The sequence below is a fragment of the Ciconia boyciana genome, chromosome 8 (assembly GCF_034638445.1).
Source record: "Ciconia boyciana chromosome 8, ASM3463844v1, whole genome shotgun sequence".
Classification (NCBI taxonomy): Eukaryota; Metazoa; Chordata; class Aves; order Ciconiiformes; family Ciconiidae; genus Ciconia; species Ciconia boyciana.
This window is the reverse complement of record NC_132941.1, coordinates 9,931,071-9,948,780: the sequence shown is the minus strand read 5'-3', so window position 1 is coordinate 9,948,780 and position 17,710 is coordinate 9,931,071. Positions and strand designations below refer to the sequence as shown.

At 39.2% G+C, this 17,710-nt stretch overlaps 1 protein-coding gene across 15 annotated transcripts in view; it reads right to left on the bottom strand.

Annotated features, from left to right (window-relative positions):
• The window catches only part of ARNT2 (aryl hydrocarbon receptor nuclear translocator 2), a 165,007-nt gene that overhangs the window by 128,184 nt on the left and 19,113 nt on the right, over nt 1-17,710 (bottom strand). For 11 of the 15 annotated variants that reach the window (XR_012043711.1, XR_012043712.1, XR_012043713.1 and 8 more), the window contains exons 2-4: nt 10,078-10,189; nt 3,766-3,813; nt 622-666 (exon numbers count right to left, since the gene is read on the bottom strand). Coding sequence is in view for 6 of the 15 variants with exons in the window: in XM_072869357.1 (XP_072725458.1) it covers nt 622-666; nt 3,766-3,813; nt 10,078-10,189 (205 nt within the window). In the remaining 9 variants the exon portion in view is untranslated. Of the gene's footprint in view, nt 1-621; nt 667-3,765; nt 3,814-10,077; nt 10,190-17,710 lie in introns of those variants that run through there. The other 4 variants (XM_072869359.1, XM_072869361.1, XM_072869362.1 and 1 more) reach the window with 3 other exon arrangements.

Genomic DNA, 17,710 nt, shown 5'->3' with positions numbered 1-17,710 from the left:
ATTTCCTGAGAAGAAAGAAAAGCATATCCAACAGTCCATTTCATTTATGATCATAAAAGCTAAAAAGTAATAGTATGTTAATCAATTGGCCATGAAAACATTCAAGCAAACAAAACCCTGAAACTTTCCTGAAACTAGTTCAAATTTAAACCCTTAAAAGAAAAAGAGGGGCTGTGCTCCTCTTCCAAAAGCATCTGCCCTAGGAACCCTGGCATTCATAAACACGTACACAGAATGATGTCCTAATTCTGTCATTTCTAACTTTGATTTTATATGGAAATTTTGGAGGGACGTTAAATTTTGGGAGACTGCGGGAGCTGATCCAAACCCACTTAGGTCCAGGGTTAGTATTTCTGATTTCAAGTATTTTTGGATCAGCCAATCCTCCTGACTTTTGATCAGTCAGAACAGCATCATATAAAATAAAAATGGGGGCAAACCATATTTGATTTTCCTTTTTCCTACCTGGCCATCCTTTCTGTGTCAGCAGTACTTTGATGATCATCCCACCTAGAAACAAAATAACTGGCTCTCTAAGCTAAGGCACACGTACTGAGATTTTTTGGACACGACCATCTCCCTCTTTTCTCTCAGCAGAAGAGGTCTACAGAACACGCCTACCTTGCGAACTTTTCCTTATCACCAGAGATTTGATCACCATCATACCTAGAAACAAGAGATAGTAAGTGAATTCACAAGGGTTATGCATTGCATCATAGTCAACACACAGCAGAAAGCAGAGGTTCACAACTGCGAACTGTTACAAGTAACAGCAAGAAAAATGAGGGCATGAGAACGATAAAGCAAAGAAAACAGAGTCTGACGAAACTTCCAAGCCATGCCGATTCAAAAGCTTCATTTGTATATTTAAAAAAGTTGGAGACACATTTCAGTGGATTTATGCAAACACTTTGACATACACTCATTGCTTGGGAAACTTAACAACCAGCACCATTACAGAAAACACCACTGAGCTTTTATCGACAGCAGCCCATGAAATATTCATTGCTGTGTTGGAAGTGAAAGAGCTGTATCTTTTCCAGATTGCAACCACAACTCACTCCATTCAGCAGAGGGCACTGATGGTCTACAGATAACATGGGAGGGCAGACACACGCTTAAGTGCAATGCATTACATAAGGACGCCTTCAGAAAAAAGCTCTAGTAGGTACAGACACTGTACTGTCTGTTGGGAAGACTGGCAAAAGTCAGTCAGGCAGATGAAACTTCTGGGTAAACAGAAGTCAAATTAAAACTGACTTAAATCCCTAGAAGTAAACAGGTACTTCATTCCTGCTCAAATCAACAGAAGTTAGATGCTCACACAGGTACGTGCAGTGGATCAGCAGCAACTTTATGGAGGAAATCCTGATCAATGAGACTGTTGCCCCATGGGATTAAAGCTTCACTGTTTCTGAAGCATGGTCCTAAGGACAGGCAGCAACGCAACATTTTACTAAAAAATGACATGCTGCTTCTCCTTTCCCTTTCCTAAAAACATACTAACCCTTTGAAATTAGATTTGCTAGAATAGTTACAAAGACACATTTTTTGAAAAAGATCTTACTTTTGGAGAAACCAAAATGCTTGTTCCAAAACAGAAAATATAGGTTTTCAAAAACACAAAAATAAGGCTAATGGCTTTTCTAGAATTGAAGATTATTACTGCTCAAGAACAGTCAAATGATATTTTGTATTAGAATTAGCTTTTCCAAAATGATGTCATTTATTACAACAGAGCCTATGAAAATTCCATGTATTAGCTAACAAGGTAATACAGCATAATTAAGCATCTTTTTCCTTCTAAAAAACTAATAATTAACTTTTTCCTTTTTCTATTTTCAAACAAATTAAAACTAATTTTAAGTATCCCAACCATGCAAGTTCCTCTATGAGGCTTCATATTTTCCTTCCCCAGTAAGACTCATTCAAAATCTGAAGAGAAAGCTTAAGTGAGACTTGAGCTGTATTTGTTTCTACGTTGCGTTTAACACCAGCACCCTCAAAACATTTAAGTGAAAATGCCACTTTCTTCCACTTGACTCTGCCCAGAGAACAGACTGAGCCCAAACAAAAAGACAGATTCAATGAGGAATGGCAACATGCTGTTATGTGAGCAGTACATGCATACGCCTCCATGTGACAATGAGATGCCATGCAGAGATACCTGAGCTGGCTTGGAAGTCCCTGAGAAGCAAGGTGTGTTGACTCACGTGGAGTACCGTACTAACACAACTATCTCCTGTGCTCTTACTAACTTGGCGCTTGTCTGCTCATTCTTGTCTGTTGGCTGGGCTAAAGATGTTATTGCCTTCAACTACTGTTTTCTCCCTTCCAGTCTCCCAGCTGACCTCTGTGTGCATGCTGCTTCAGGCACTTCAGTCAAAGCCAGCTGGGTTAGCTTAAACATTTAAACAGCAGTTCTTTTGCTAACCAAATAATTTTGACTGAGACAAGCTAGGAATTGGTCACGTGAGCAATTTGGAGAAGGGAAAAGTCCTAAAAGGAGGGCACAACTAGAAGAGGATGTCTGAACATGGCCCTGGGCATCTCTGCACTGTTTTGCTGTACTCTCTACAAGCAGAACAATCCAGCGTTTTTACAGCATTTAAGATTTAAATATCAAATTTTGATCTGACATCTAAAATCAACTGAGCCTAAGCACAGCACAGTATACCTCTCCAATAAAAATAATGGAACTATTGGCTGTCCCCACCATCAAACTTTGAAAGGCTGAAGCCAGGATGGAGACACAGCAACGCACGTGCACCACTGTGCCTAGAAACCCTGAAATTTATGCAGGCACAAATCAGGTCACATTCATCACAAATCTTGTTCCCTTAACATGTATCTTCTAGCAAACATTAGGACTAGCCCTCAGATCACCAGTTTTAACACCAGAGACTGGAATATCCTTTCTGCAAATGACATCAGCTAAGCAGGGGTGCTGCTGGTCTGGTCCAGTAGGTTATGATATGGTGTTACAGCCCCTCTTCAGCATACTTATCTTTCAGACTGGCTAGGAAGATCTTGTTAAAACCCTATGGTGACAGCTGTGTTTGAACATGGCTGCTGCTACAGAGCTGCAGTTACAATTTGGGTAATCAGCAGTTATCTGTAGGCCTCAAAGTATCTACCCCTCACTGCAGCTGCTTAGTTTCTAATGAAAAAATGCAAACAATGCGACCAGAAAAAAAGGAAAAGTGAAAAAATGGCAATGATGCTTTAATGTTTGTTTTTATTCCTAGTCTAGAATATTCCATGTTAATTAACATTTATTTTGGCAATTTTTACTATTCAGTCACACATAATAGGACATAATGAGCTTTAATCTTAAAAAAACAATCCACACCTCTAGGATCTGTCATATTGTCTTAACAAGCAGTTAACATCTGAAATAAATTCAAAATAAAATTCATTTTCAGTGGCAGAAAGACAACGTCAGCAATGCCAAATAACCAAAGTTCATGTACAGCAGTTGAAATAAGCTAAAAATTACAAATTTTCTCATTTGATATAGCTGCAGAGCAAAATTATGACACACACACTGCCAGCTTTGTAAGCCAATAACTACATTAGGCAGATTTCTGCCAGGATGCCTAATTTGCAGAGGAAGCCGATAAAAACAGTAACTAGAATTTAGGTCAAGTTGTCGGCAAGTTCTTCAGCCCATATTCATATTGACTTTAAAACATCAGTAGTGAGACAGCTGTCTTTCTCCACTGAAGAAGTCAGCGATTTGACCAACTCTTTGTAAATGCTCACCTTGAAAATTTGCTGGGCCCCTCTCCATCTTCATCATCGAAGTCCATTCTGCAAAAGTAAGATTTACAAATCAGTAATCTGGCAATTGTGACATGAACATTCAAGCCAGCGATTCTCAACCTGGTTTGATTTATATTTTGACTGGAGGCGTTAACGACTGTAGATTCCAGTTTTGCTCATATTCTCCAGACCCCCTAAAAGCAGCTCATCAGCTGCCAGGAATACAAAAAATATACATTTTTTAAAAAATAAAGTAATAAATCACTGTTTTGATCCACAGAAATCTGCACTGTTAAAATTAACAAATAAAAGGAAATATTAAACAAATGCTGTTCTTGTGAGATGGTCAGAAATAGTATCTCTCAGGCCTGATAGAAGTTTACAGAAATCAGTGGGGACTCTATGTTAGAGGACTGAAATTAAGGCTAAAGGAAATAAAGTTCTAAAGCTGTACACATAATAAACACCAGGCCACTATTTTTGCCCCAGTCTAAAGAAAGCACGTTAGAGGTAGAGCAGAATAAATTCCTAGCCTCCCTGCTAAGAGGATTACCTACGTCACTGCTACTGATTGTAAATGTAGTACATTCTTTAGACTTGCCCTATATTACCAATCATTTCACACAAATAACCAACCAGTCTGCAGATGGCAACTACTTTGTGGTATTCCTGTGGGCATTACTAAAATGACCTATAGGTCTACCGTGCACCTAACTTACCTGGTTTATGTCCCAGACCTTCTTAAGTCAGAAGAAGAGACGAGCTCTTCCTTGGGCCAAATCCCAGCCCTCCAGTTAGGCTCCTCCAGGGAGCCACAAAAAGCAGGAACGTCTTTCTTCACTTCTTACAGAGAGAGACTAGGAAGATTAACTTCCTAAATAAGCCACCTAAATTAGTCTCCTATGTTAGGTAGTGTGATTGTCTCCTTCCCATTGATATTAAGTCACTACAAAGTTATGCGATAGTATAATTTCCAAAGCATTTTATACATTGTTATACCTTTAAAAAGAGGTGGACAAATATATATCCCAATTATAAGGGGGTGACTCTGCCATTAAGGCAAAGAACCAAGCTGATATAAAATTATCATATACAATCATTGTATTAGTGTATTTATTTTAATAAGAAAATACATTAGTATGATATAGAGACCTTGATCAGTCACTTAAATGTAATACTTGGAGATACGAAACCATAGTTTTGTTTTGCAAACAATTTTTCCCAGGTCTCTTTAATGCTCTAAGCTTTCTAACATTTCAGTGTAATAAAATTTTATACAATTACAGATTCCACATCTCTAACACTCTTCATATCAACAACAGATACAAGTCATATTAAAGGCAAAAACCCTGCAAGGTGACAATATTTACCTCAGTATTAAAAGAAACCCCTACCAATTAAAAATTAAGATTTGTCTGTTCAGAGTGTGGGAACAATGATGTAAAAATGCTCTTTAAAACTGCATCAGCATAGAGAAATATGAGTGCCAGTCAGGCAATACTGCCTTGCTTACTAACTCTGATAACCAAGACAGACTGGTCTATAAAAGAAGTGTCTGAGTCACAGCAATCTACATACAATCAGGATAAGGGCAGCAAATAAGCACAGGAATTGGAAACGGTATTAGAAAAGTCACAATAATATTTTCCAGGTGATAATAGCAATTATTAATTTCTGAAGGAAGCGAGGGAAAACCATTTTCCCCAGAGTCTTGAGAAAAGATGTGTAGTTAATTCGGTTAAGTTTGATGCAAACATCGTTTTTCACTATAAATTACATTTTTGCTCACCTAATTATCACCCACTCCGCTTTCAAAGTCAGTGGCCCCTCCGCTGCCTCGCGCAGAACAACACCGACCTCCAGCGGCCGGCGCCCTGGCTCCTGCCGCAGGGCTGCGGCTAAGCCAGCACCCAGCGGACGCGCTGCTGTCACCCCAAATGTGGCCTTCAGCGCTGGCACCAGCAGCCTGAATTTCCCCAGACGTGCTGCATATGCAATACTCCCAGCAGTTTAACATTTACGCAGTATCACCTAGCCGAAGGTCTCCTCTTATCTACCTGCTCCTTCCCCACGTGTAGGAACGTGCCTGTAGGTGACATCCCAGAACAAACTTCCGAGTTATTTCAATTGCAATGTTTCTACCTACACTGAAAATGTGAAAGTCAGCGTTACAGGAGAGCTGTTTGTTTACAAGCAGCAGGCACGCTTGGGCCAGCACTGGGCTGGCTCCACCTGAAACTACTCGCAAAAGCATCATGTCAGGGGTATCCTTCACTGGTTTCACTGGCAACTGAAACACAACTGAGAGAAACCTCCAGTTTCAAAGTTGGGAGATAAGGGCAGCAGAAAATACATATGCCTACAGTGGGGAAAAGCATCTTCTTCAAGGATTTAGTAAGACATTGCTTTAATTTGGGATGGATTAATTTTGTAATTCCTGTTCTTCTTCTCCGATACACTGAGATCCCGTGCCTTGGTAGATCTTCTTAGCTTCCAGCCAAATACTCCAGCTGAGTGCTAAGAGATGGATTTTCCCCCAGAAATCAAATATTAGCTCTACATTTAGTCTAGTTTATTATTACTGGAATATAATGCAGAGAATTACAGAGAACCTGATGACAGGTTAAGGCTTGATCCTGCTGCCCACACTGTATACCTGCTTCCAAAGGAGTAAGTGGGACTAGCACACTTATTTATCTGGATGGCTGGATATCAGCTTCGCATCTTATAAGGTCTTGATAGGTTAATATCCATAAGTAATACCTACCACATTTGTAGTGAGCTCATCACGGCAGAATCTGAGTGCCTACGGTGCAATACCAGACTGTAGCAGACTAAATCTTTAAATAACGCCTTTGCTTTGTTAAACTACCTGAAAACCTTGACTTTATTCCAAATGCAAGATTATTAAAAAAAAAAAGAAATTGAACATAAAGTTCATTAAAAATGTTAATACTTGTAAAAATGAAACAGCAAACATGTCTTTGTCCCGTCTTTGTTAATAAACAGGTTTCCTAATTTCACATTTCACTGTCCAAAATGAAAAAACCCTTTCAAAATCCGAAAAAAACTCTCAGGTATAAAGTAATTGATTCCAATGTCCTGCCTGAACCACCGTGTCTGCTTTACAGCAAGGTGGAGTGAAAGATAGGGAATCAGCTGTAAGCTTTAGCAGAACACAGCAGAACACATAAAAATAATATTCCAACAAACTCCTCATACCCTGACAGATAAGATCTTCTGTTCAGATAGAATATATTGCACATTAGCAAAACAGTAGAAGCAGCCTCCAAGAAGACAAATGACATCATTTCAGAAGTTTCAGAAAGGGTATCTTTTATCTTCATTTAAAATTCCCATTAAAAAGAGACTTTAAAAGAGCTGCACTATGCTCTTTTGTTTTGAGGAGACAGCATAAATCTTCTTTTCCTCTTTCATACTGTTCATGTCAATCGTGAAAAAGCCTGATGTATGAGGTACTTATTAGAATATATTTTCCTCAAAAGATTTGTGGGTACCATAAATACCATGACAAAAATATTTTTAAAAAATATTTATTTTTAATTAGAAACATTTTCATAAAAAAAAAACAAACCTCCAACAAGGTGGTCCTGCACAGGTTAAAAAATTGAGATGGGAAAGGATTTGAACGCTGAAACAAAATTATTATGTAAAAATCCCAAGAAATGTCAAAAGATGGCTTGCCATGATTACACAGCATAGGAAGGGGGCTAGCAGGAACGATCAGGAGCAGATGCAGCTGAGAGGCAGACGGGGATCTGTACTACAGCCTTTTGTTCGGTACAATATCGGGGGGTACAACCAGGGAGGGAGGCTGGTGGGCTGAGGTCTCTTCCTCCCCATACCTCCCCAGATCTTAGAGCTCTGGGTCAGAGAAAAGACAAGGCTATATGCTGAACTGAAACAAAACCAATGCAACTGTAAACCAACCAATCAAAAAAACCCTACCAACCTTCCCTCCCCACATACAGATAACCCAGGAAGGTGAAAAAGCCCCATATCCTCTAATACAGCAAAGCCTAAAGAAAAAAACATGTTAAATAAAGAACTGACGTTACATTACTCCAAGGTAGTCACTGACCACTGAATTGCATTATCTTATGCTGTCACTTTTTTCTATAAAGTACTTGGTATAATTTATAGAAAGGAAAAATATTTTTCTGAGCTGTCAATGAAGCTGAATGCCTACACGGCAGAAACACCTTCTGGATAGCCAATGAGTTTAAACTGATCTACATTCAAGTCCATACAGCAATTATTCTGCCAGCTTGCCTCAGCAATTATGAGAAAAGAAACAATTTTCAGAGATAACCGAAGCTGGAAAAGATGACTGTGTTCACTAGCTACATTCCTTTATGTTTGACACAAAGCATTCATTTCTAAAATGCCCAAGGATTTAGGTGTACAAAGATGTATCACCAGGACAGTAATGAAAGGACCAAGTGTTAGCTGCAACTTTGTTCAAAGAGAAGCTAGGAGGAATTAGACACAGCAGGCATTCTTTCCCTCAAGGTCTGAATACATACACACTGAACAAAAAGGAAAAAAAAAAAGCACCCTCAGCTCAGGCTTGGAGAAGGGCTATTAGTTCAGAGCTATGGTGCACAGATAAAATACCACCGTCTGGGTATAAGAGAAAATCTATACTAACTTACTGAATCTGCATGTTAAATACATTTAAAGTAATTGTATTTTATGTTCCTCCCACCCTCCCTTCACTCCACTTTCTAACAAATAGAGGATGATACTTAAAATGAAACAGTTAAAGCATAGCTTTCAATTAATATCAAGTCAGTATTTAATATAATCATAAGATTTCACAGTCAGCAGCATCAACCCTTGGTAACAGTAATCCGCAAACTGGTATTCGCAGTTGACATGGTTTATGATGAAAAAAAGAAATCAACTATCCTGCAGCTCAAAAGTACAAAGGCTTATATATGTTATGTAGCAATGAAAAGATGTTAATGCTTTGTTTTCTCTTTTGACTGCAAGTTTGAAAAGGCTTATTAATGGAACAGTTTCAAAATAAAAATGTGATGCCTGTCAAAGACAGATTTCAGGAGTTTCTCAGACCAATTTCATACAGTTAGCTCAACATACGAAGCACACTTAGTGGCGATAAATCTCCAAATTGTCCTGCCCAAAGGAACCCCCCTCGGAACAACCATCCTGAGTGTTCATGTCACACCAACTTAGCTCTGCATCCAAGGCGAGGTCCACCTTCTCCCTTGTTAATTCATTCCAGGATTGAGACTCAGGCACTGTTACTTGAGCAGACACCTAAAACTGGCAACGTACCTTGGCAAACAATCCCTACAGTAGCTCTCACAAGGAATACTGTCTTCTCCTCAGGTGTCTGTCAGTGAAGATCTTACTCACACTATCAATCCTGTTAAGCCCTACCACTGTCATATTTAGGGCTAAATATAAGAATAATCAATCTCTTTTGCAGGCACTCTCAGATCAGATATCTCTCAGAAAGCACCTAAAGACCGTTATTTGTGACCAACCTGTGATAAAGCCAGGAGGTTTTTTGTTGATACTAGAGTGTAGTTTTTTGCCCTTCTGCAACTCCTGCTACACTTTTCTTCTAACACAGAGGATTAGTATGAGTTGCCATAGAGCAATCTGATGTGGTAAAACTATCCCTACAGCATACCAACCTCTGAAGTTGGATGAAACAAATTTTCTTCTTTAGCAGATCCCTCAAGCTAGTGCAAGGGCCAAACTTGATTCAGGCCCTTTCTCCCAGAAGCAGACTATGCTGCGATCCAGCAAGACCTAGAATATCGTAGACCACAATCTCTGAAGAGTGACTGCTTGTGCTATTTCTGTACCTGGGACTATAAAGAAGACATTTTTAACAGAAGGGTTCTTTGAGAGATTCCAAGTCCAAACTTCAGATGAGGTTGGATAAGTCTGCATGCGCAAGTAAGAACACATCTCGCTACCTGTATTCACATGATAAATCCTATTGAGATTAAACAGATGGAGGCAATACGCATTCATTACACGCACAACAGCCATGGGATCCAAACTCCGTTTCTGGATGCTTTACCAAACCTGAAAGTCTTTTGAAGCATGCAAAACAACAAACTTATCAGCAAGTTTGATCTTGCAGGAAGAGCAGATACATTGAACAGAAAAACAAAACATCAGTGACTAATGCCATAATGTAATTTACATACATAAACATTACATAATAAACATACACATATAGGTACATTTTCAGTTGTTCAATACCAGTCATTTCCAGTTGCAGACCTAAAAAAAAAAGAAATGGCTTACCCAGAGCGGCGCTTTCCTCCTCTGGAAGGCATGGATCCTGCCATTCTCACTTGTCCACTTGCCATCGGTGCCACCGGCAAGGCCACTGAGCCAGGAATATCTGATGCCATTTCTGTAATACAGAGACAGGGAAAGAGCAGGGAAGAAAAGAAAAATAATCCTTTAATCCATTACCTTCAAGGAGAAACTGTGACGACAACATTAGAGAAAGGCCCTTTCAAAAATAAGCAGAGTAAGCTTTCCTTTTTATTTCTAAGGAAAACTAAAGCTCTCCTATCAAAGACCAGCAGATTCACAGCTCCCTTAAAAGAAGCCCAGTTCTGTCAATAGCCATTACGAGTGCCTCAGGAGACAGAGAGAATCGCAGGTAGGTACCTCTATATTTCAATTCACCTAATGGTTCTAATTTTACTTCTCAGACGGGCTGTCAGATGAAGGCCAACAACCTTTTACAATAGTTAAACTGCCCTGTAGAGAAATACAGAGCTGAATTCCCAAAACAAATGAAGCTGTGGATCATGGTACCAGGGTACCAAGAAAAATAAAACTTCAAAAACTTCTCAGTTTGCCAGTGAGGTCAAGAGTTTAGAGCAGGGATGAATTATCAGGTGATACTGATTTTTATTATTTATATTCTGGTGGCATTCAGAGGACCCGACTGAACTTAGCAGAGCTCCAAGGCTTCCTGTATTTCTGCATGGTGCCTTGCAGAGCAGAACCAAGCCTGAAATCCAGGCTGATATTCATCCCTCTGCCAGTGCTCTGGGTGTAGCCAGAGGTTAATAAGATCTTCAAACATCAAAACTTTGATCTGAGGACAGCAAGAGCACACGTTATGCAACAGTTTTCAGACTGCTAATGGCAAGTACTTTTACAACCTATTAATAATAGTTCATTACACTTCAAAAAAGAAAAGCGGAGTATAATGTATTTATACCTTTTTCTCCTATCCCATGGATTAAGCATGTTTTGCCTCTGTGCAACTCTTGTAAACTATGTAAGCAATTAAAACTTTTTTAATGCAGATATACTTCACTCACTCTGGAGGTAAAATCTACAGTCACAACATGTAATTATCTTGAAAGAAAATGTATCCTCCTTCCAACTTTTCTTTTTTTAAAAATTGGCGGAGTATCTGGAACTACAGATAAATGTATTTACTAATGGAAAGCAAATCTGTTAAAAAATCCTGCTATTTTTTCCCAACAGGTAAGTACAAAAGAACTTCAATTATTTAAACAGGAATCCATGTTCTTTCATTACGTCTGGAGAGCACTTCATCTCTGCCACACTTTATATAAATCCATTATGCCACATTATGCATTTCAAATAATAACATTTTATCTGTTCACTGATTTCATGAATTTCTTCTAGTACATTTACTTTTGTTAACTCCTTTTCAACTAAAAAGCAACAGAGCAAAGTATTCATCCAATATTTTTCAACAAAGTGTACAAGGACAAACAATGAGACTTCTGTCTACAACACCACACCACGGAAAGTCCTATTGTGTCTAAAGCTGCTGCTATGTGGAAACACTACATTAATGTGTATTAGCATATTTCCATACAAATAAAAGCATGAGCATCCAAACAACTGGTAAATCACTACTTCCAGAATAAGTACCCTTAGTGGTCTAATGCCAATAATTCACTTGGAACATTCAAATTCACATGTTATGGACAGAACCGAAGGTCGTTTTGAAATGCTCTGCTCACTCATTTATTAAAGCAGATGGTAAAAACCATAATAAATCTACCTGCAAAGTGTCCCTGTCAGTCAGAAACACATTTCAGTATACAACATCAAGGTGACCAGATTTTTTTAAAGTAGTAATTGTAAAACAATTTCAGATCAACTCTGAGCAGTATTTTAAGAGAGTAAAAACAATACCGTATTTGCAGTTGTGATGAGAAATTCTTTTAACCTCATTTTCCTCAATCTAAAACAAAGATGATGAAAACCAGGTCAAGGGTTGGATTCATCTACTCTTAAAAGTCTAAAAGCCAAAGCTAATTATTTAAGGTAACTTTATAGATCACTAAAAGGGAAACAAAGCACCATCCTTGCATTACTATGCATCCCATGCTTAGAGGTGCATCCAAAATAGGTTGAGTAAACCTCTTCCTATAGGTCCCTTGCTCTCGCCACTGACAACTCAGGGAGACCTAGACAGTTTTCATCAGCTGTCCAATTTAGGCGGTTGTGGCTAGGCAGAATGAGTTGTTTTTTCTGCTCTTATGTTCAGCTTTTAATGTATGAAGACATGAGAGGCAAGGGTAGTTTGTGAGTTTCAAGTAGTAAGGAAAAACAGAAACTGTGTATTTTTTATAAGAAATAAGAAAATAACAAAGACTAGAGGAATGGCCAAACCACAGGCTCAGTTATATCAGTGTCCAAAAACACCTGAAAGAAAACATTCTGCAACAAATAGATCATCTGTCTATCTATAAGCTGAAGAGTTACTGTGTAGTAACTTGAATCTCTACAATGATAAGCTGAAGAGTTACTGTGTAGGTATCCTGAATCTCTAGAATAGCACATCGAAAACAGTGCAATGAAGAAAGTAACTTCTTACACAAAATAGCCTTCAAATATGTCTTCACAGTCCTGGGAGAATGAAAACAAGCTCATTGAGATGACTGCTCTAAAAGGATGTCTTCAAAAATTTCCATTTCCAAGATATAAGCACAAGAAGGAAAAAAAAAATCAGGGGATCCACACACATTAATCCACATGAAAGTTCAACTAAGAGGGAGGAAAGCTTCAGGCCCTTCAAATCAGAAGACTTTCCATTATGCAACAGTCTGAAGGTGTGACAGACCTGCACATACATCAATGTGTAAGATGTATTTACCTTTACCCAATTTACCTTTCCACTTCGGAGTTTCCCATGTCAAAGAGACACCAGCCACTGTGTGACCTATTGCAGCTTCCGTAAGACCCTCGAGGACGGACATACACTGCTAACAAAAGCAGTCAGCTTTCCAAGACTTCTTTCCTGACACAACAGAATTGGAGTTCTGCAGATGGAAAAACCAGGAGGGTTGGGGTTCTTTCAAGCCACATAGCAAATACAGCAAAGAAAGCAACTCCAAGGGCAACAACACCATGGAGCACCCAGAATCTAACCTGCCTCAGTGAGAGCAGCCAGAGAAGCAGCGAAGCACCTCACACACGGTCTCGGTGTACAAACAGTGACACCAGAGCACTACAGGAAGACTTCAGGCACAGAGCTGAGAAAGTGACCCCGTTGCTCAGCTGCAGCCAACTGGGTGTTGGAAGCTGTATCAAAGTTGGACGGTTGCACAGAAATATAAGCACTAGATTGTGGCTGTAAAAGCTACTCACAAACAGAGCAGCTCCCTGCTGCAGGCTGCAAGAACTTCTGGGGAGACGATGGAATGGATCTGAGCTGCTTCCCAAATTACTTCTATCTCTACTCATCCACAAGCATCTGAAAGGACCAGATCTTTGATGATACTTTTACATTTATAAAAAAGGGCTGGTCAGAAAAGCAGAAACATGTTATCTCAAAAAATGAGGGCGAATCTGGGAAAGCAGAGCCAGAAGAAAGATCTGATGGAACAGTCAGCTGCTTCTCTGACTAAGCACCTGAGAAGTGACCTGTCTGTGCATGCTCCAGGAAGAAAACAAGAGAGACAGAGGGAAAAAAGACACCCACAGAATGGAATCTCAGATAGAAATACTGTGGTAGAGAGGTACTCCAGGGAGCCTATTACCCTTTAAAAAAAAAAAAAAAGGAGTATGCATTGGACACAGACCTAAAGAAAAAAAAAAGTAAAAAATCAGAAGGGTAACCTGCAATTGTGTGACATTACATCAACACACTTTCAAGGGGCTGCCCTAAATTTAAGTGAAGCTATTCTTTTGTAGCATAAACTAGTATGAAAGCCCAGCACCGCAGAAGCAGGTGTCAAGTTGGTTATATATATTAAAAAAAAAAAAAAAGAAGAAAAAAAAGAAAAAAAAAAAAAGGACATGCTGGGTCAACAAATCATAAAGATAACGTTTCCAGGCTCATCTACACCCACGTCCAGACACATGTTAACACTGATGTTCACATTAGTGTTTCAGCAGCAATGAACATTAGGAAACAAGCTATCCTCTTTCTAAGATTGGACCTTCTGAGAGTGGACTTTCCTTCTGCCAACAGAAATAAAACAAGTGTTGCTTACTTTACCCAAAAGTAAAACATGAACATAAGGGTATAATGTTCAGAAAGTAAAACAAGGTCAGGCTGAATGTTCATGAAAATCATCTATAACCATCAAGGCAGTGTTATGAAAAAAAATTATTTAAAACAAGTTTTTAAGTATTTAAGAAGGAAATAGAAATCACTTTTCTGCTGCAAAAATACACGCAGTATTTAATTTCCAAGTTAGAATGTTGCCTAGAGATCTGCCAAAGAACACCTAAATGCTATTAAAATAAAACCCAGAACAACACGCACAATCTTTAATGGATATTCTTCCGGTTAGATGACACCTAACAGCTCTTGTCTTATCACGGTCATGCCAAGACACAGGCCTGATCCTGCCACTAATACTCATGTTCATCTTGGGCATCCCTGAGGAGCCACACTAATCCAGGGACAATGTCAGTGCTCAATGTAAAAGCAGCAGAATTAGTCCCTTCATTTCTGTCCAGACTTAATTTCACTGCTGAACACTCCAAGCTTGGATATTACAGTTTCCTCCAGCACTGCGTGTAGGTCACCCCCAAAATATCTTTTTGATCTTTTTGAGATAAAAGACAATCTGCAAATATACATTAAAAATACAGAGATAAAATACAGGGATTTATTCCCAATAAATTCCACGTTCATCTCAAACTTTGTTATAGATAAAAAAACAGCTACTGAGTACAAAAACAGCTACTGAGCACTTTGCAAAGCAAAACATGAAAAGCAAGCTAAATGCTGCACAAGGATACCTTGAAAGTCCACATGAACCATAATCACAGCAAGAATCACTGGCCAGTGCAACACACCAGGATGAACCCGGACTTCTCTTTTTAGGCAGAGAATTATTAAACCACGGCTCTTAAGCCCAAACTTTAAATCTCGAGCCCCACCCCAGATCCACTGCCTGAAATGCAGCTCAAACTCGTCTCTGACACAGATCTGTGACTTGCTGAGACACCCCCCAGAGAAGCGCAGCTCTTTGGCCAGGTATCTTCACAGTCTGCATCACACAGCTCCGGAGACAGTGTTTCCTGCTTTGCTCCTCTCCAGAAACCACAGCCATACATCTTGCTGTGAAGCTTTGAAATACAACCAGACGCTGTGCATGACAAGACTTTGTAAGTCCATCTTACAAAAGGTCCTATTAACCACACTGTTTTCAGCCACTCAGGCATCCCAGGCTATACTCCTCTCACCTACACATGCCAGACACGAACAGGGCCAGGTTTAAACCCGAAGACTATTGGAGAAATGCTTTTACTGACTTCAACAGACTTTGAAGCCCTGACATTAACTTTAACGACCAGTTCCAGGTTTGCTATTACATGTCAGGTACCACTGAGCATGCTCTCCACAGGGCTCTTTTATCCTTCAGTATCTGCTGTAATAAACGGGATTAAAGTCAGATACCAGCATCTGATTAAACGAACGAGATTCTACTTTTATCAATACAAACGCGACAGATTTCCAGCCGCTAATCCACAGAACGACTGAGATGTCAATCACCTTCAAGTAAATGTGGATCTAAGGCTAAATACAGAATTACGAACGTGCCCTCTCCCGTGAACAGCATTGTACACAGAGATTTTAAATATTCTAAGAAAGCAGATTTCAAAAACTTATTTGGAAACTGTATTTTTCCATACCCTGAAGTCATACGAGAGTTAGATGTGTCTCAGCAAAAAGGTTTTGATTGCAGTCAATTGCAAAGGGGATTTTCTGCCTAGCACAGAGATATTTAAGAATAAACTAAATAGTATCTCTTACTTTAGAATATGCCAATGAAAATATGAAGCCGTCATGTAGCCAAAAACATTTCACAGAAACACCTATGCTAAAAATCTAGCTGTATATTCAGTCATTGCTTTTACATGTTAACTACAGAGATTATAAAACAGAGCTCACTCTCAGAGAATATAAAAAATAAAACATTTTCATTGTTCCTGATAACTCTGTTAATACTGTTTTACTTGCATTCCATTGCCAGACACTTTAAATAGACTCTACATCAGAAAGATCTACTGTACAGAGAGGATATGCAGAAAAGCAAAAACATTCCTTTCCATGCTCTTAACACAATTATGATAACAAATAAATCAGGAATTATAATAAATCCCACCTTTAAGGAAGACTCTTACAAAGGTGCTATTTCTTTCCTGTGAACAAAACCTTCCTGGAGAGAAATTTTATCCGCATATAAGAAGTGTCAGAAACCTCTGGGAAGAAATGTAGCAGCATTGGTATTCTGCTCAGAAAATGTCATCACAGATCTGTTTACCTTAACTGTGGACCATGATTCAGCCGGTGACAACCGTCTTGCATACTGATCAATTTATTTGCAGCAAAATTACTAACATTTTCTACTTTAACCATTTAGGTTCTGGAAAGAGCTCCTAAGATAGGGAGGGCTTTTATGAATAATATATAAATCCTACTTAATCTAAAAATGTCTCCTCCACCAAGAAGCCCTGTACTTTCAGGGGGAGGGGGAGGTGTCCCCCCATAATCTTAAAGAAAAATTAGGGCATACTGTAAATAGTTACTAGAGAAACACTCCCTTTTTAAAAATTAAAATCAAAGCTTTATCATGCGTCTGCATCACAGGTGAATGTTAAGTATACATGAAGCGGGGGGGGAGATGATGCGATTAAGATGATCATTTAGGGCAACTGACTGTTCAGCAGAGACAGTGAGCAACCATTTAAGAGAGTGGCCTAACTGGTGGTCTAGCGACCAGATCCAGTTATCTTGCCCACTGCCTTTTCTGCTGTGACTCTGGAGGAGATGCCAAAGCTAGGGCGATGTAACAAATCTAAGAGATACCTACTGTATGTCCCATCAGTAGACTGGGAGAGCAGGTTTTGAAGCCAAGAAGCTGAAATCCTCTATGATGCTTCCACACTTCACCGTTGAGTCCACACAACCCATTTGTGGAGTCCTGGAATCTCAGTACAAACCATAATTTTTTGTGTGCCCTGTAGTTCAACAACACCATGGGGATGTGCAAAAGAAGGTGGGATGCAGACACAGAGTTAGAAGTAGACCTTGACAAAGAGAGTTTTGGTCTACTTTAGGGGAACTCTTGCTTTAAGTGCTCAGCTTGAGGGACAATGCGAGACAGATCCCTGGAGGATGAGCAGCCAACACTGAAAATCAGGGTCCTCTGAAGCATCTAAAATTAGGCATGCAGAAAACACGGCACCCAAAAACCCAGTTGTGGAAATGTCAATCTTATGACTTGTAACACCAAAAATTATTTCATACAGTACTCCTGAGTGATTTTGAATGCTACTTTGGCAATACTTCTTATTTTTAATTCCAATTTTCATGTTAATCACCTTGTTCATGCCAGCCATGTCTGGTAATTCCATTCATCCAGATCTACCCCATCGTCGATGCACAACAATTTCCTCAGACATCAGGGCA